Below are 12,728 nucleotides of genomic sequence, written 5' to 3' on the forward strand. Positions count from 1 at the left end.
GGGCCTGACTGCCTATGTGGCCCCACAAACACACACACACACACACACACACATACACACACAGGAGGGCGAGAGTAGGGAAGGAAAGAAAAAGGGGAGGAGAAGAGGGAGAGAGAGAGACAGGGGCAGGGGTAGCAGGAGATGGAGGGGAAGAGAGGGGGGAGGAAGAGGGGGAGGGGGAGGGGGAGAGGGAGAGAGAGAGAGAGAGAGAGTTGGGTTCTTCCTCACACAAAAAAAGCAGAGCAAATTTTCCAGAAAATACTAATACACAGGCCACTTCCTTTGTATTGTAATTATATACAGGGTTGTATTTTGTCCTCTGGGTGCACAAAACAGATTCAAATCATCTTTCTTTGCTGCTGAATGAACTGAGTGTCACAGCAGCAGACATGGCCCAACTTAGCCCTGTGGCCAGCACACAGAGGGACTCATCCGTGTTTGCTATGATGACAGATTTAATAATTCTGGTAGTAATGGAAGAAAGAGGAGAACCAGAGTTTGGAGTGAAGAACTGCTTCACCATCCAGTCCTGATATTAACACCCTTCCCACTACTGTGCCTCAGTTTCCCCCTCTAAGCCATGCATGTTGTGTTTACTTTTTGTTATGGTCCTCGGTGAATTTGGAGGGAACCCTGTGAGAGGCGGGCCAGAGAACACAGGAAAAGATGCTCCCACCACAGTCAGCAGAACAGCTGTGCTTATCTTCTGGGAGTAGACTCACTACATTTTCAGCACCCAAGTCACCATCCACAGTATCTCCTCCGTGGACTCCTCCACAGACTGAGCTGTGCTATCTCTGCCCCACCCCCCACTCAACTCCGGGGGCAACAAAGAGCTGTGCTATTCCCCACTGAACTCCAGGGGGCAACAAAAAGCTGTGCTATCCCCCACTGAACTCCAGGGGGCAACAAAGAGCTGTGCTACCCCTCCCTCCCCCCCCACACACACTGAACCCTAGAGTGCAACAAAGGTCCAAGCTTTGGCGAGTTCTTCTCTTAGAGCAAAAACAACCTATTCAGGCTCCTATAGCTTAGGTCAGGACTCTTAGTAGAAAAGAAATGACTTAATTGGTTTAAATAATTATCATAAACAAATAAATTAGAGAAATGAACACAAAAATCATGTTTCTCAGGAAGTTGGTGAGGATCAAAATGAACTCAGTGGGGATGGAAAGATGACTCCGTGAATAAAGCACCTTCCTAGCAAGTATGAGAACCTGGATCCAAATTCACAGACTCCATGTAAAGCCAGTCAAGCACCTGTATCTCAAGGCTCCTACATCAAAGTGAGGGGCAGAGACAGGAGACTCCGCAGTAGCTCACAGGCCAGGCAGTCTGGTATACACAGAGAATGAAACAAAGAAACACTGTTTTAAAGTCTAAGGAGTGGACCCATACCAGAGGTTGTCCTCCAAACTCCACACTCATTCTGTGATGTGTACACAGTGCATACTGTGTGTGCATGCGCGCGCTGCGCACGCACACACATACACACACACACACACACATGAGAGAGATTAAAAATGGTGAACTATGTATATGCCCATAAGGAAACCTTACAGCAGTGTTTAACATGCAGTAAGGGATTTGAAAGTATATAATCCTGTTGTTCTTGCTGCTGCTTGAAGGTTCAAAGGTAAAAGGTGACTGGCCTGAGATTCTCGGTTGACAGCTGCCCAGCTCTACCTGGACACCCCTTACCTCCTCCAAAGCTCTGGCCAACACCCTTTGTCCTGTGGAATAGAAGGACCCAGGTCCATTAAAAGTTTGCAGGCTATTACCTAGGACTAAGGCAGGACTCTTGAGGAAAGATTCCCAGTGGAGACAAATTCCCAGGACATGGGTAAGAATGGCTGCAGGCACATGGCTTTATTTCTCTTCAGAGTGTGAGGGACGAGCAGCCTAAAGTAGGGAGCCCAGAGGAAAAGCACGCTTTGTACTAGGCTCCAAACACATCTGCCCTGACACCATGCATGGAAGGGTGAGCATCCAAAACAGGAAGCCAGCAGGCCTCACCTTGCCCGAGTATATCTTCCTAAGCATAAACCATGTGAATCTGAGTGAATTACTTGCTTACCCCCAAGAGTCTGACTTTTCCTCTGTAAAATGTATGGGAGAACTAAACTAGCCATCTGTCTCCCTTTTGGTATGGGAAGCAACTAACCAGTAACAGGTGGTTCTATCCCCAGCCATTGCATTTGAACCTCATAACAAAGTTCTCGGGTGCTTGTCTGACTAATGATCCCAGCTACCAGTGGCAGAGCCCAAGCCCACTTCTGTGCCCCCAGCCCGTACGCCTGACCAATTTGCCAGTCCAAAAGTTCTAATTACATTCCTTCTTTTGATGAGCTAAAACAAAACCCCACGGGGCCTTGAAGAATTCCTTCCTGTCTTCCATCCAGGCCTTCCTGGATATCAGTGGTAACTTCACAAAACCTACCTTCTTCTCCATACTTTTTTTCTCCTCGGTAGGGTTGCAGCCCCAACCCCACCCCCGACACACACACACACACACACACACACACACACACACACACACACAGAGGGATCTCACTCACAATGCTGAGAATAGGCACTGACCCCAGTGACCCAGGTCTTCATTTTGAAAACTTAAATCAGATTAGCTCATTAATGACCTTGCCGAATACCCCACTGGTGGGCCAGGCTCTGCAAGCCCCTCCACAGGCACTGGGCTTGGGGTTAATGAATTACTGAGCCGGCTGGTGCAACAGAGGCTCTCTGTGAAGCCAGTGGCACCCAGGAGGGGTGCAGATCATTAATAAATATTGATTTGGCTCCAAAGGAAGCAGCCTGCCTGAGAGCAGGCCTCCGGACACCCACGTTGTGGTCCCATTAAGTCAGGGTCAACTGTTCTACCCAGACGTCAAGGGACGGCTGGCTCCGGAGTGTTCCCAAAGAAAAGGCTCCACAAGAGCCGACTTCCTGCTTCGTGGTCAGTGTGAGTCCATTAAATCCACAGTAGTGCAAGGCAGACAGATCCCAATCTAACTCCCATCCTCCATCAGATGTTCACCAGCCCCGGGGCTGAGTCAACAAGGCACCCGGGATTGTGGCCAGCCTGTCTCAAGAAGAGCAATAAATCCTCCGATTCAGAGACCCAGAACAGAAGGGTGTTTTCACCCCAACTCCAGGCTCCCCTATGTCTCCTCTGAGGCCACGGCCTCTAACCTCGTACTGAACCGGCTACTGTGTGAGTTCCAGGAGCCATTGCAAAGGGAGATGGCATGGCTGCCTGATCTTGCAGGTGAAGACCTCCAGGGTCTTATTGTTCTTTTAAGGAACAACTATGTCTGTTTCTAGGGAAAGAACAACCATCAGCAAGGTCTGGGCAAGAGTAAGGGAGAGAAAGCTTGGCCGACAGGATAGCCAGTATCAGCTGTGATGGGGTTCTGGCAAAGCATACAACCTGTTTACTAATCTGGTTCTTAGAATCAGACATAGAAATGAGTGAAGACCAGAAATATCAGTGAAACACCGACGTTATTAATAAATAAAAATCTGTAGGGCCCTTTACTCTAACCATCCCCTAACCTGGAGCTCCTCTTTCATTGTCCCTTCCAATGGGTCATGTCTCTCTCTCTCTCTCTCTCTCTCTCTCTCTCTCTCTCTCTCTCTCTCTCTCTCTCTCTCGCTCTCTCTCTCTCTTTTAAGATTTACTTTATTTTAACAGGGAAAGTCATGCACATGTGAGTGCCAGAGCCAGAAGAGGCCAGGTTTTTAGGGCTCCTTAGAGATGGAGTTACAGAAAGTTGTGGTAAGCCACCCCACTTGGGCTCTGGGCACCCAACTCTTTAGAAAGAGTAGAGTGTGTAACTATAAACCATCTATCTCTCTAGCCTCAAAGATACTACATGTCTCTTACATGTATTTAATGGTAGGTTACCTGCTATAACCCATACACATCCAATCCTGCCTTCTAAATCCTTACAGGATCTGAGATCAGCTGGTATGTCATACTCACAACTTGAGCTGTGATCAATTTGTCTGTATGGGTCAAACATCATACATGGGATGCCTTATCTAACCCCAGGACTTCCTCTCCTCTCACCTGTTGGACCAAAGACTGAGTTCGCAAAAGGATACCTCTTAGAAATAACATGTCTCCCATCATTGCCATGTATCATGTCATACAGTGATGGCTCCACACCAGGCTGGGCACCACCTCTGCGTCCCCTCTCACTGTTAACCCTGAATGCCATGAGTGAAGGAAACTCAGAGGGTAAATGTGAATGAAAGAGAAAAGAGTGGGAAAGCTAACCCAAGTTTAAGAAGAAGAGTAGTAACAGAAAGCAAATGACAGCAGGTGGGTCATACAATGTATAAAATGGCAAAGAACCAGAGATAAGGGGATCAAATGATGCAGAGACATCTAAGATGGTCAAAATAGTCCCTGGAAAGACATCATTTGGGTAACACGGGTTGTCAGAATTGGTAGAAAAGGGAAGAGGAAGGAAGGAGGAAAACGTGGAACAAAAGAATGAGGAATGGAAGGAGGAAGGCAAAGAGAGCAAGAAGTCAGAATTGGTAGAAAAGGGAAGAGGAAGGAAGGAGGAAAACGTGGAACAAAAGAATGAGGAATGGAAGGAGGAAGGCAAAGAGAGCAAGAAGGGGGAGGAGAAACTCCTGCTCGCTGGCTCTCTTGCCCCTGCTATGCATAGCTAAGTGGCACAGCTTCACAGCTCCACACCCAAAGCCTTAGAAATGGAAATGTATTTTCAGGGCCACCACAGAACCCCACACACCAAAGTTGTTCTTGACTGATGGGTGTAACATCGACCCTAATGTGGGAAATGATGCCACCAACTCCCTCTGCATTACTATCCTGGATCCACACCATGGCACTGGTGGTAACGAATAACCTAATGTTGGCTGAAGTTACAGATGACAGAGGTATCTTGGTATTGAGGCCCAAATGTGGCAGAGACTAAGATCCTATTCATCTCGATCAACTTCAGTGTAATTATTTAGGCCTAAAGATCACAGCCTCTCCCAAGTCTTGCCCATAAAGTTAGGAAGTAGCAGACTGGGTTTTAGTTATGTCCCACTGATGAAGAAGAAAAAGCTAATGGGATTGCCCACTGAAAGAGGACCAGTGGCCATGGAGAAAGCAGAAAAGCAAGTACTGGCTCTTGACTTTTAAATTATTGCTCTTTCTAGGTCACTATGAGGATCTCCTTGGCCCAGTATGAATGACAAGTTGGCATTAAGTTACAATCATTTGGGGGTCATCTGTGTCACATAGAGAAAAGACGTTCTCAGTCTTTTCCTTCTAACTTTCCCAATTTTAGTCTTAGCCCAAATAGCATGTGATAGTGTTCTTTGTTTAACAAATATGGTGAGTTTGGGGGACTCTGAACCTGAACACCTTTGAAAATCATTGTGTATCCTGTTAAAAAGACTAGAGTATTAGTTTACTGACAACATAGGCCCTGTGTGTCGGCCTCTATCAAAATTATATCGTGTAATCCACATGATCACATTAGCACTAAATAGCTTCACATTTCAAATGAGATGCAAGAGGCTTAAGGAGAGCAAGCAAGTTGGCAGAATGCTACAGACCAGGGATTAAACCGGAACAATGAAGAATGCAAAACCATTCTGCCTCCCAACTTTACCTCTCCCTCATCTCCTAATACTGGAAACATGAATAATGTTCTCTGGTTACTCTAGTTATTGCAAAGATTAAGCAGACAAGTAAAACGAGGAAGAATTCTAAGAGCTGAATTTGAAATGCAAATGGGCAGTTCTGCTTCCTGCCTTCTCATCAGTCTATGGTCTTCTTCAGCCTGAACTCAGTGGCCTGGTCAACCAGACAGCTTCACCAGGCATTTGCTTGGACTTGTCTTTGCCAATGAATTATTGACAGAACGTGGGAGTAAGTAGAATATCAAACGCATTATGTGGTTCTACAGAGACTCCCAGAATTCCTCCTTTCCTCCTGCATGTGCTTATCCTCCCAGACTGGGCCACCTTGTCTTAATGGGGGCAGTCTGAAGACATAGGAGTCATATCCCTAGCTGCCAGGACTTATAGCAATATCAAGATATCCAGGGAGCATCTGAACAAAGTCTTAAAACAGTGACACAACCATGAGTTTCCACAAATCTAGAGATACATTGTCTCCTTTAGATATAGGACCATGAGAACCTACAGTTATGGATGTGAAAGCCATACACAGGGCAAAGCAAAAATGTATGGGGGGAAAGTTTTCAGCTGACAGGGGAAGGAGATGTTAGAAACAGAATACATAAAACAAAGAGAGCAGTAGAAAAAATAAAGATGCAGGTGGTGAAACTAAAGAAACTCCAACCATCTGGACCACTCAGCCCTAAGCAGCTTTCTGCTAAAGACTCTTAACACTTTAGGAACCATGACTCCTTTGAAAAGCATTCTCATCTTAAAAGCAAATAGGCATGCACACATGTGCACCACTTTGCCAAGTCTTTGGAGGGGCAGGTCAGAGCCTTTAGTGGGATTCTATCACTGGTCACAGAAATCCTAAATGAATCTAAAGCATCTGTCTTACTCAGTATGGCTCTTCGGAGCAGCAGTATTGAAGAAGAAAGGAGAAACGTATAGGGGATCGAGCTAAGAGGGAAATAAACATGTGTAATAATGGTTCTTCTGTCGCCTATCAATAATTTTAATTTTCTGCTAGGCAGATAAATAAACGATAAGATAGATAGATAGATAGATGGATGGATGGATGGATGGATGGATAGATACATAGATAGACAGACAGACAGACAGACAGACAGACAGACAGATAGATAGATAGATAGATAGATAGACAAAGATGATGATGGATGGATATATAGATATATAGATAGATGCATACATATATACAAATATATGTACTTATGCATATACATAGACTGATAGGAAAACAGGTGAATGGGTAGATAGATAGATAGATAGTCAGATAAACTGATAGATAGGACAGACAGACAGACATGTCTTCCTATGTACACAGACAGATAAAAAAACAGATGAATGGATGGATATCAAGAGATAGATAGAGGGGGGATAAACAGATAAACAGATAAGATAGACAGATGATACACATATAAACATGTGTTCCTATGTACACAGACAGATAAAAAGACAGGTGAATGGATGAAAGACAGATTATAGATAGATAATAATAGATAATTATAATTAATAGATAATTATAATTATAATAGATAATCTACATGATAGATTATAGATAGTTGACAGATGATAGATAGATAGATAGATAGATAGATAGATAGATAGATAGATAGATAGATATCAGTCATTCTTTCTGTCCACACAGAATATAATACAAAGTAATGGGAATCTTGGCTTACTGTTTCCACACAGTATCCTGTTAATCAATCCCCTTTTGGATAAAGTCTACAGAGTGTCCACTTGCTTTTAAGAAACATCTACAAAGAGGAAATTCTCTCAAAAAGACCCCTAAGCTCTGACTACCTAAGACACTGTGTCGGTGTCTGCTTCCCCTGGCTGCAGTCTGTCTCCATGTAGGTATTTTCCACCCCCCACTAAATGCAATGTCATGCAGAAGACTCAAAGGGAAAGTAAACGGATTAGTAGATGGATCGATGGCCGATATTAATGCTCTTTCATGTTGGGTTGAAGAAGGATTTGAGGTCATCAGGAGAGAAGGCAGCAGGAGAATAGACTAAGTATTCAAAAGGCACTCTGGATTAAAATCCTATTAAGTTCCCATCAGCTTCTCCAGGAGGCATTTGAGGAGGTTGGGGTTTCTTTAACCTGTCACCATAATTAACCTTCCCCCAAGCTGTTTTGGGTGGGGCACATTAGCAATTAAGAAACTGAGAAACTTTCATTTTCTATCACCCACGCCACTGTTTGAATGCTTTAGAGACCAGAGTGCAAAGTGGTTTAGCTTAATTGATCTGAGGGGTTCAGGTCCCTCACTTGAACCTGCTGTCAGACTTGCCCCTGAGATCTGAGCCCCTCATTAAAAAGAGCATTTTGTCTGGAGAAAGAATCAAAGGTTTTGATTTACTCCTAAGCTTTTTTCCTCTTCTCATTCCCCCAGTGAGGCTGACAGAAAAGAGAAACTATACAGAGCCATGCTTGCTTCTTTCAAAAGTCCTACTTCCGGACCAAGACTCCTCTCCACACATCTACTGCTGGAGTCCTGATGGGCAGTCTCTCTCAGCAGGTGTCATGTCAGCATCTGCCATATCCCTAGCAGCTGTTGAGCCACAGATAAGTTCGGTCCAGGTGGAAACCGCCCTATGGGTGACGACCAGCTGCTCCAAGAAATAGGGGTCACAAAGCAGCAGTATCACAGAACACGCTTCAAAAAGTACTGGCTATTTTTTCTTTGTGACATCAAATTGCCATCCCCTTTCACCTGCACACACACACACACACACACACACACACCCATACTTCAAACATTAGCACCCTGCCATCTGAGCAAGGAGATGAGCGGAAAGTACTGGCTATTTTTTCTTTGTGACATCAAATTGCCATCCCCTTTCACCTGCACACACACACACACACACACACACACACACCCATACTTCAAACATTAGCACCCTGCCATCTGAGCAAGGAGATGATCGGTCCCCTAAAGCATGGTCTTTGTGCAACTTTTTGTGTCTAAGAAGCTCAGCCGCGGTTGCAGGGATCCTCTGTAGCAAAACCTTCGCCTTGTTTTTACTTTCTCACTGCTACATTTCGAGAGCTACATGATACAGCATCGGTCTCCTTACGGCAACAGTGCCTTTTCTGTGCCTACCTGGGTGTCTTGTGCCCTTTGCCAGACCAAGCTACTTGGTCACAAGCACTTGACTTTTTTTTCCCAACTCCTAACACAGTATCTGACACAGATCAGTTGGTACTTAACATACTGTGCCCCGTGACTGCACAGAATTTAGCTTGCCTTAAGGCAAGTCACAACATCTCTTAGCACTATGTAAAATTCAGGAGTTGGTAGGGCCACATGACCTCTGAGATCATATTCCAGCTCCTGAAATCTATGAAGAAAGTATTTGTACAAGTTGGATTGCAGTAACTCCTGTAGTGGTGTCTTTTCTCATAACTGATAATAATACATGTATGACCTTCAACATCCTCTGCTCTGTTTCCAGTGCCTGCTGCTGCGATTTCATTAGCCCCACAATGCCAGGAAGTCCTTCCACTGGCTGCGGCTTGAGATCCTCCACCTCAGCGATTTGTTCAAAGTCACACCGAGTGTGCTATGTTTTGATTCAAGAAATTGGGCTCGTAATGAATTCTCTGTATCCTCCCCAAGATCCTCCTTTTGGAGCTTCCATCTCAGGCTGCAGTGTTCCAGCTGGCCTACATACATCTTCCCAGTTCGCCAAGTGGCGCCTGCCTGCCTGTCAATTGCTTTAATTTCTGACTCCAGAGCCCAGCTGGCCAAGACTCCACCTGCTCCAACCAGAGACAGAGCTTGTCCCAGGACTCGGCAGGCCCTTTCTTTGTCCAGAGGGCCCTAAGTTCCTGTTGGGAGCAGGTGTTATGAAAAGTAGGAGAGGACAGCCACCAGCCTGGGAAGTAAGATGGAGAAGGAGAAGGAGACGGAATAAGGAGGGATTAGAAGAATTCTGAGACTCGAACCTTTATGACCACTCTGGGCAAGAGCAAGCCAGAGATGGGGCTTCTTGTCAGAGTTATATATATAAGAGGTGAGAATAGAGAAGACATCTTTAGAGGGTCTTGGAGCAGCCTTGCCAGAGACATTTCTGTTGCCTGTTCTACAGGGTGCATCTTACCTTATTTTAAAGAGCCTCTGCTTCTTAAGTGAAAATTTTATAAATGACTTTTTATTGGCATTACATTGAGAACTTTACTGATTTTGTGTTGAGCTCAAGGTTATGGACTTGATACCCTGAACAAAGAGAGAAAGGAGTGGGTGGAGAATTCAGATGGTGTAATGTAATATTTTTATACACATGTAAATTATGTAATACCCAAATTGGAATAATCATATGTATCCCTTTCAAGCATTGATCACTTGGTCGAATGTTTTAAAATATTTCTTCTATTTTATATTTCAAAGAGTAGAGCACATTATTGTTACTTGGAGTCATCCCTTTGTACAACAGAACACCAGGATTTGTTTCTTGTATCTAATTAATGCTCAGTACCTGGACCTGTAGACTAACAGCAACAGTGTGTTTTTGTCCCAAAGTATTTGGTGTTTGGTAAGGCAACTTTAGATTCTGAGGTAGAAAAAGAGTTGATTGAAATTATGTTTATCTCAACAAGCATGCGCTCAGGTATCTACCAAAATGCATTGAAAACATGCCCACAACAAAAACCTATACATGAATGTTTGTAATATGCTTCTTCATAATAACTCCAAATTGGAGTCAACCAAGATGTCATTAAAATAGGTGAATAGGCAATCTGGGGTTAAGTTAATACATTGGGTAAAATTCAAGGGCAACAATGAAATTATATATATATATATATATATATATATATATATATATATATGTATATATATATGTATGTATATATATATAGTCAAACATGAACAAAGCTCATCTAAAATGCTGCTTTTGAAAAAGATGAAACTGCAAGACTATAAGTAAGAGAAAGGGAGTATGAAGGAGGGGTGGACAGCACAGGCAGTTTTAAGATATTGTCACTCTGCTGCATGTCATGGTGGTGGCTGACACAGAGCACCATGCATTGGTTAAAACCAACAAAGCTCTACAACACACAGCATGTTTTGAATGTGAACTATAGACTTTACTTCCTAGTAATAAATCAATCACTACTTGTCCACCGATTATTTTTTAAATGTGCTGTATGAATGCAGATTGGTAACAAGGGCAATACAATGCAGAAAAATTCCCTGTACATCTTTTCCAATTTTCTCTAAAATAAAAAACAAATTCTATTCAAAATAGTTCACACGAATATACTTTTAATCTTAAAATAAAAGGCCATCAGGCATCTCGCTTGTCCGTATTGTTCATAGGCTAGACCTAAGTGTAACAGCCCCGTATTGCTGTTGAGCCCGTCCCTAAAGTACACTAGACAATATGCCACACAGCATCTGTGCTACGGTCTTAGTCATAACAAAAGCTCTAGGAAAACACACAGAAGGGATTTTAGTCAGAAACTGAAGGAAGGACTTGAACCGAACTGGTCCAGCTCCAAGCCTGTCAGACCTGTAAGTCTTACCACAAGCCACCAGTGAAAAGTTGGTTTGCTTGCAATGCCTGTGGTAGTTGTTTGCTCATCAGTGGTTACTCTGTGCCACACACTGAGCTACAGTCTTCAAGTAGAGATCTGAGTAAAAGAAACAAGTGATCCAGTGGAAAAGCGAGATAAATGGATGGAAGACCACAGTGGAAGTACTGGGATAAAGGGACTAAGTGATCCCCGATCCAGGTTTGGAGTGTGATAAGAATTTGGGAAAACTCTTCGGTTGGGGTAGATATAACAGAGCATCTTGTTTTCAGTGTACGTTCATTTAGAAACCACGCTGAGTGTGATTGGTTAATTATCAATGTCGCTCACTTGGGAAAGAGTCTCTCTGAGGAACTGTCTAGATCAGGTTGGCCTGTGAGCATGTCTTTAGGGGAGAAAGTTGTTCCTGTTTTATTAACTGATGTGGAAAAACTCATCCTAAAAGTGGGCAGCACCATCCCCTAGGTTTGTGTAAGAGTAGAGAGTGAGCTAATCACTGGGCATGCTTGCACTTGTTTACTCTCTGTTCTTGATTGAATACTATGTAACTAATTGCCTCATGCTTCTGTCACCTTAACTTCCCCCACGATAATGACAATATAAGCTGAAATAAATGTTTTCTCTCCTAAGTTGCTTTTTGTCATGCTATTTCATCTTAGCCCCATCAGGAGGATCAGAAGTTCAAGAGCAACCTTGGATACTTAATGAGCTTGAGATCACTCTAGGCTAAACAATATCTTGTCTTGTAAACATATTCAAGGAGTGTCAGAAATAGCTGACACCAAGGAAGGGGGAAAGAGAATTATTGTGTCTGTGATGTGCTAGGTTTTTGTCTAGGTCCTTAGCTTATGTTATGCCCATATTGTTAAGCACACTTTGTTAAATGAAGACAGTGTGGTATTGTTTGGCTCATGAGATTCTTCAGACTCTCACCTGTGTTCTGCTCCTTGTCTCGAGAAAGCTCATGGACAGTGGCACCAATGTCATTCCTCAGGCTCTTGATGATGCTGCCCAGAACAGGCTTGCTACGCTTATCCAGGTAGGTAAAAAACTCATACTCGTCTTTGTTTAAACGAGAAGGTCTGGACTCAATGTGTGTCAGGTTGATATCATTCTCCTAAAAGAGAAAATTACAGGTTTGAGGGACTGGAACTCGTTATTCACATGGTCCAAATGTACAGAAACAGGATGTAAGACAGCAAACCAGAGCTGGAGAGCAGGGATTAATTAAATAAGCAGGAGCATATGGAAGCCCACATACGTTTAGGGGCATTTTTTACCTTCTGCAAAACTAAACACCAACTGACATGTGATATACAGGAAGGACAACGAGTCAAGTGTATCACAAACTTAATCACATAAAAATCTAATAACAGCCTAGCGTTGTCTGTGTAAGACTTGGGCTTGGATCAAATGTCTAAGACAATACTTGCAAAGATAAGGCATAGGAAAGCCTCCCATTCGCTCAGTGAAATGCCACTGAATTTCAATCAATAATATATACACAACATTGT

General features: G+C 43.5%; 1 protein-coding gene across 1 annotated transcript in view; it reads right to left on the reverse strand.

The window, feature by feature from the left end:
* The window catches only part of PAH (phenylalanine hydroxylase), a gene marked incomplete at its 5' end in the record, with an annotated part of 59,454 nt that overhangs the window by 33,167 nt on the left and 13,559 nt on the right, over nucleotides 1-12,728 (reverse strand). Inside the window, one exon of the mRNA XM_080935267.1 lies at nucleotides 12,148-12,331. Within this exon, the coding sequence (XP_080791393.1) occupies nucleotides 12,148-12,331 (184 nt within the window). The remainder of the gene's footprint in view (nucleotides 1-12,147; nucleotides 12,332-12,728) is intronic.

This window comes from Micromys minutus (genome assembly GCF_963924665.1).
Source record: "Micromys minutus genome assembly, chromosome: 22".
Lineage (NCBI taxonomy): Eukaryota > Metazoa > Chordata > Mammalia > Rodentia > Muridae > Micromys > Micromys minutus.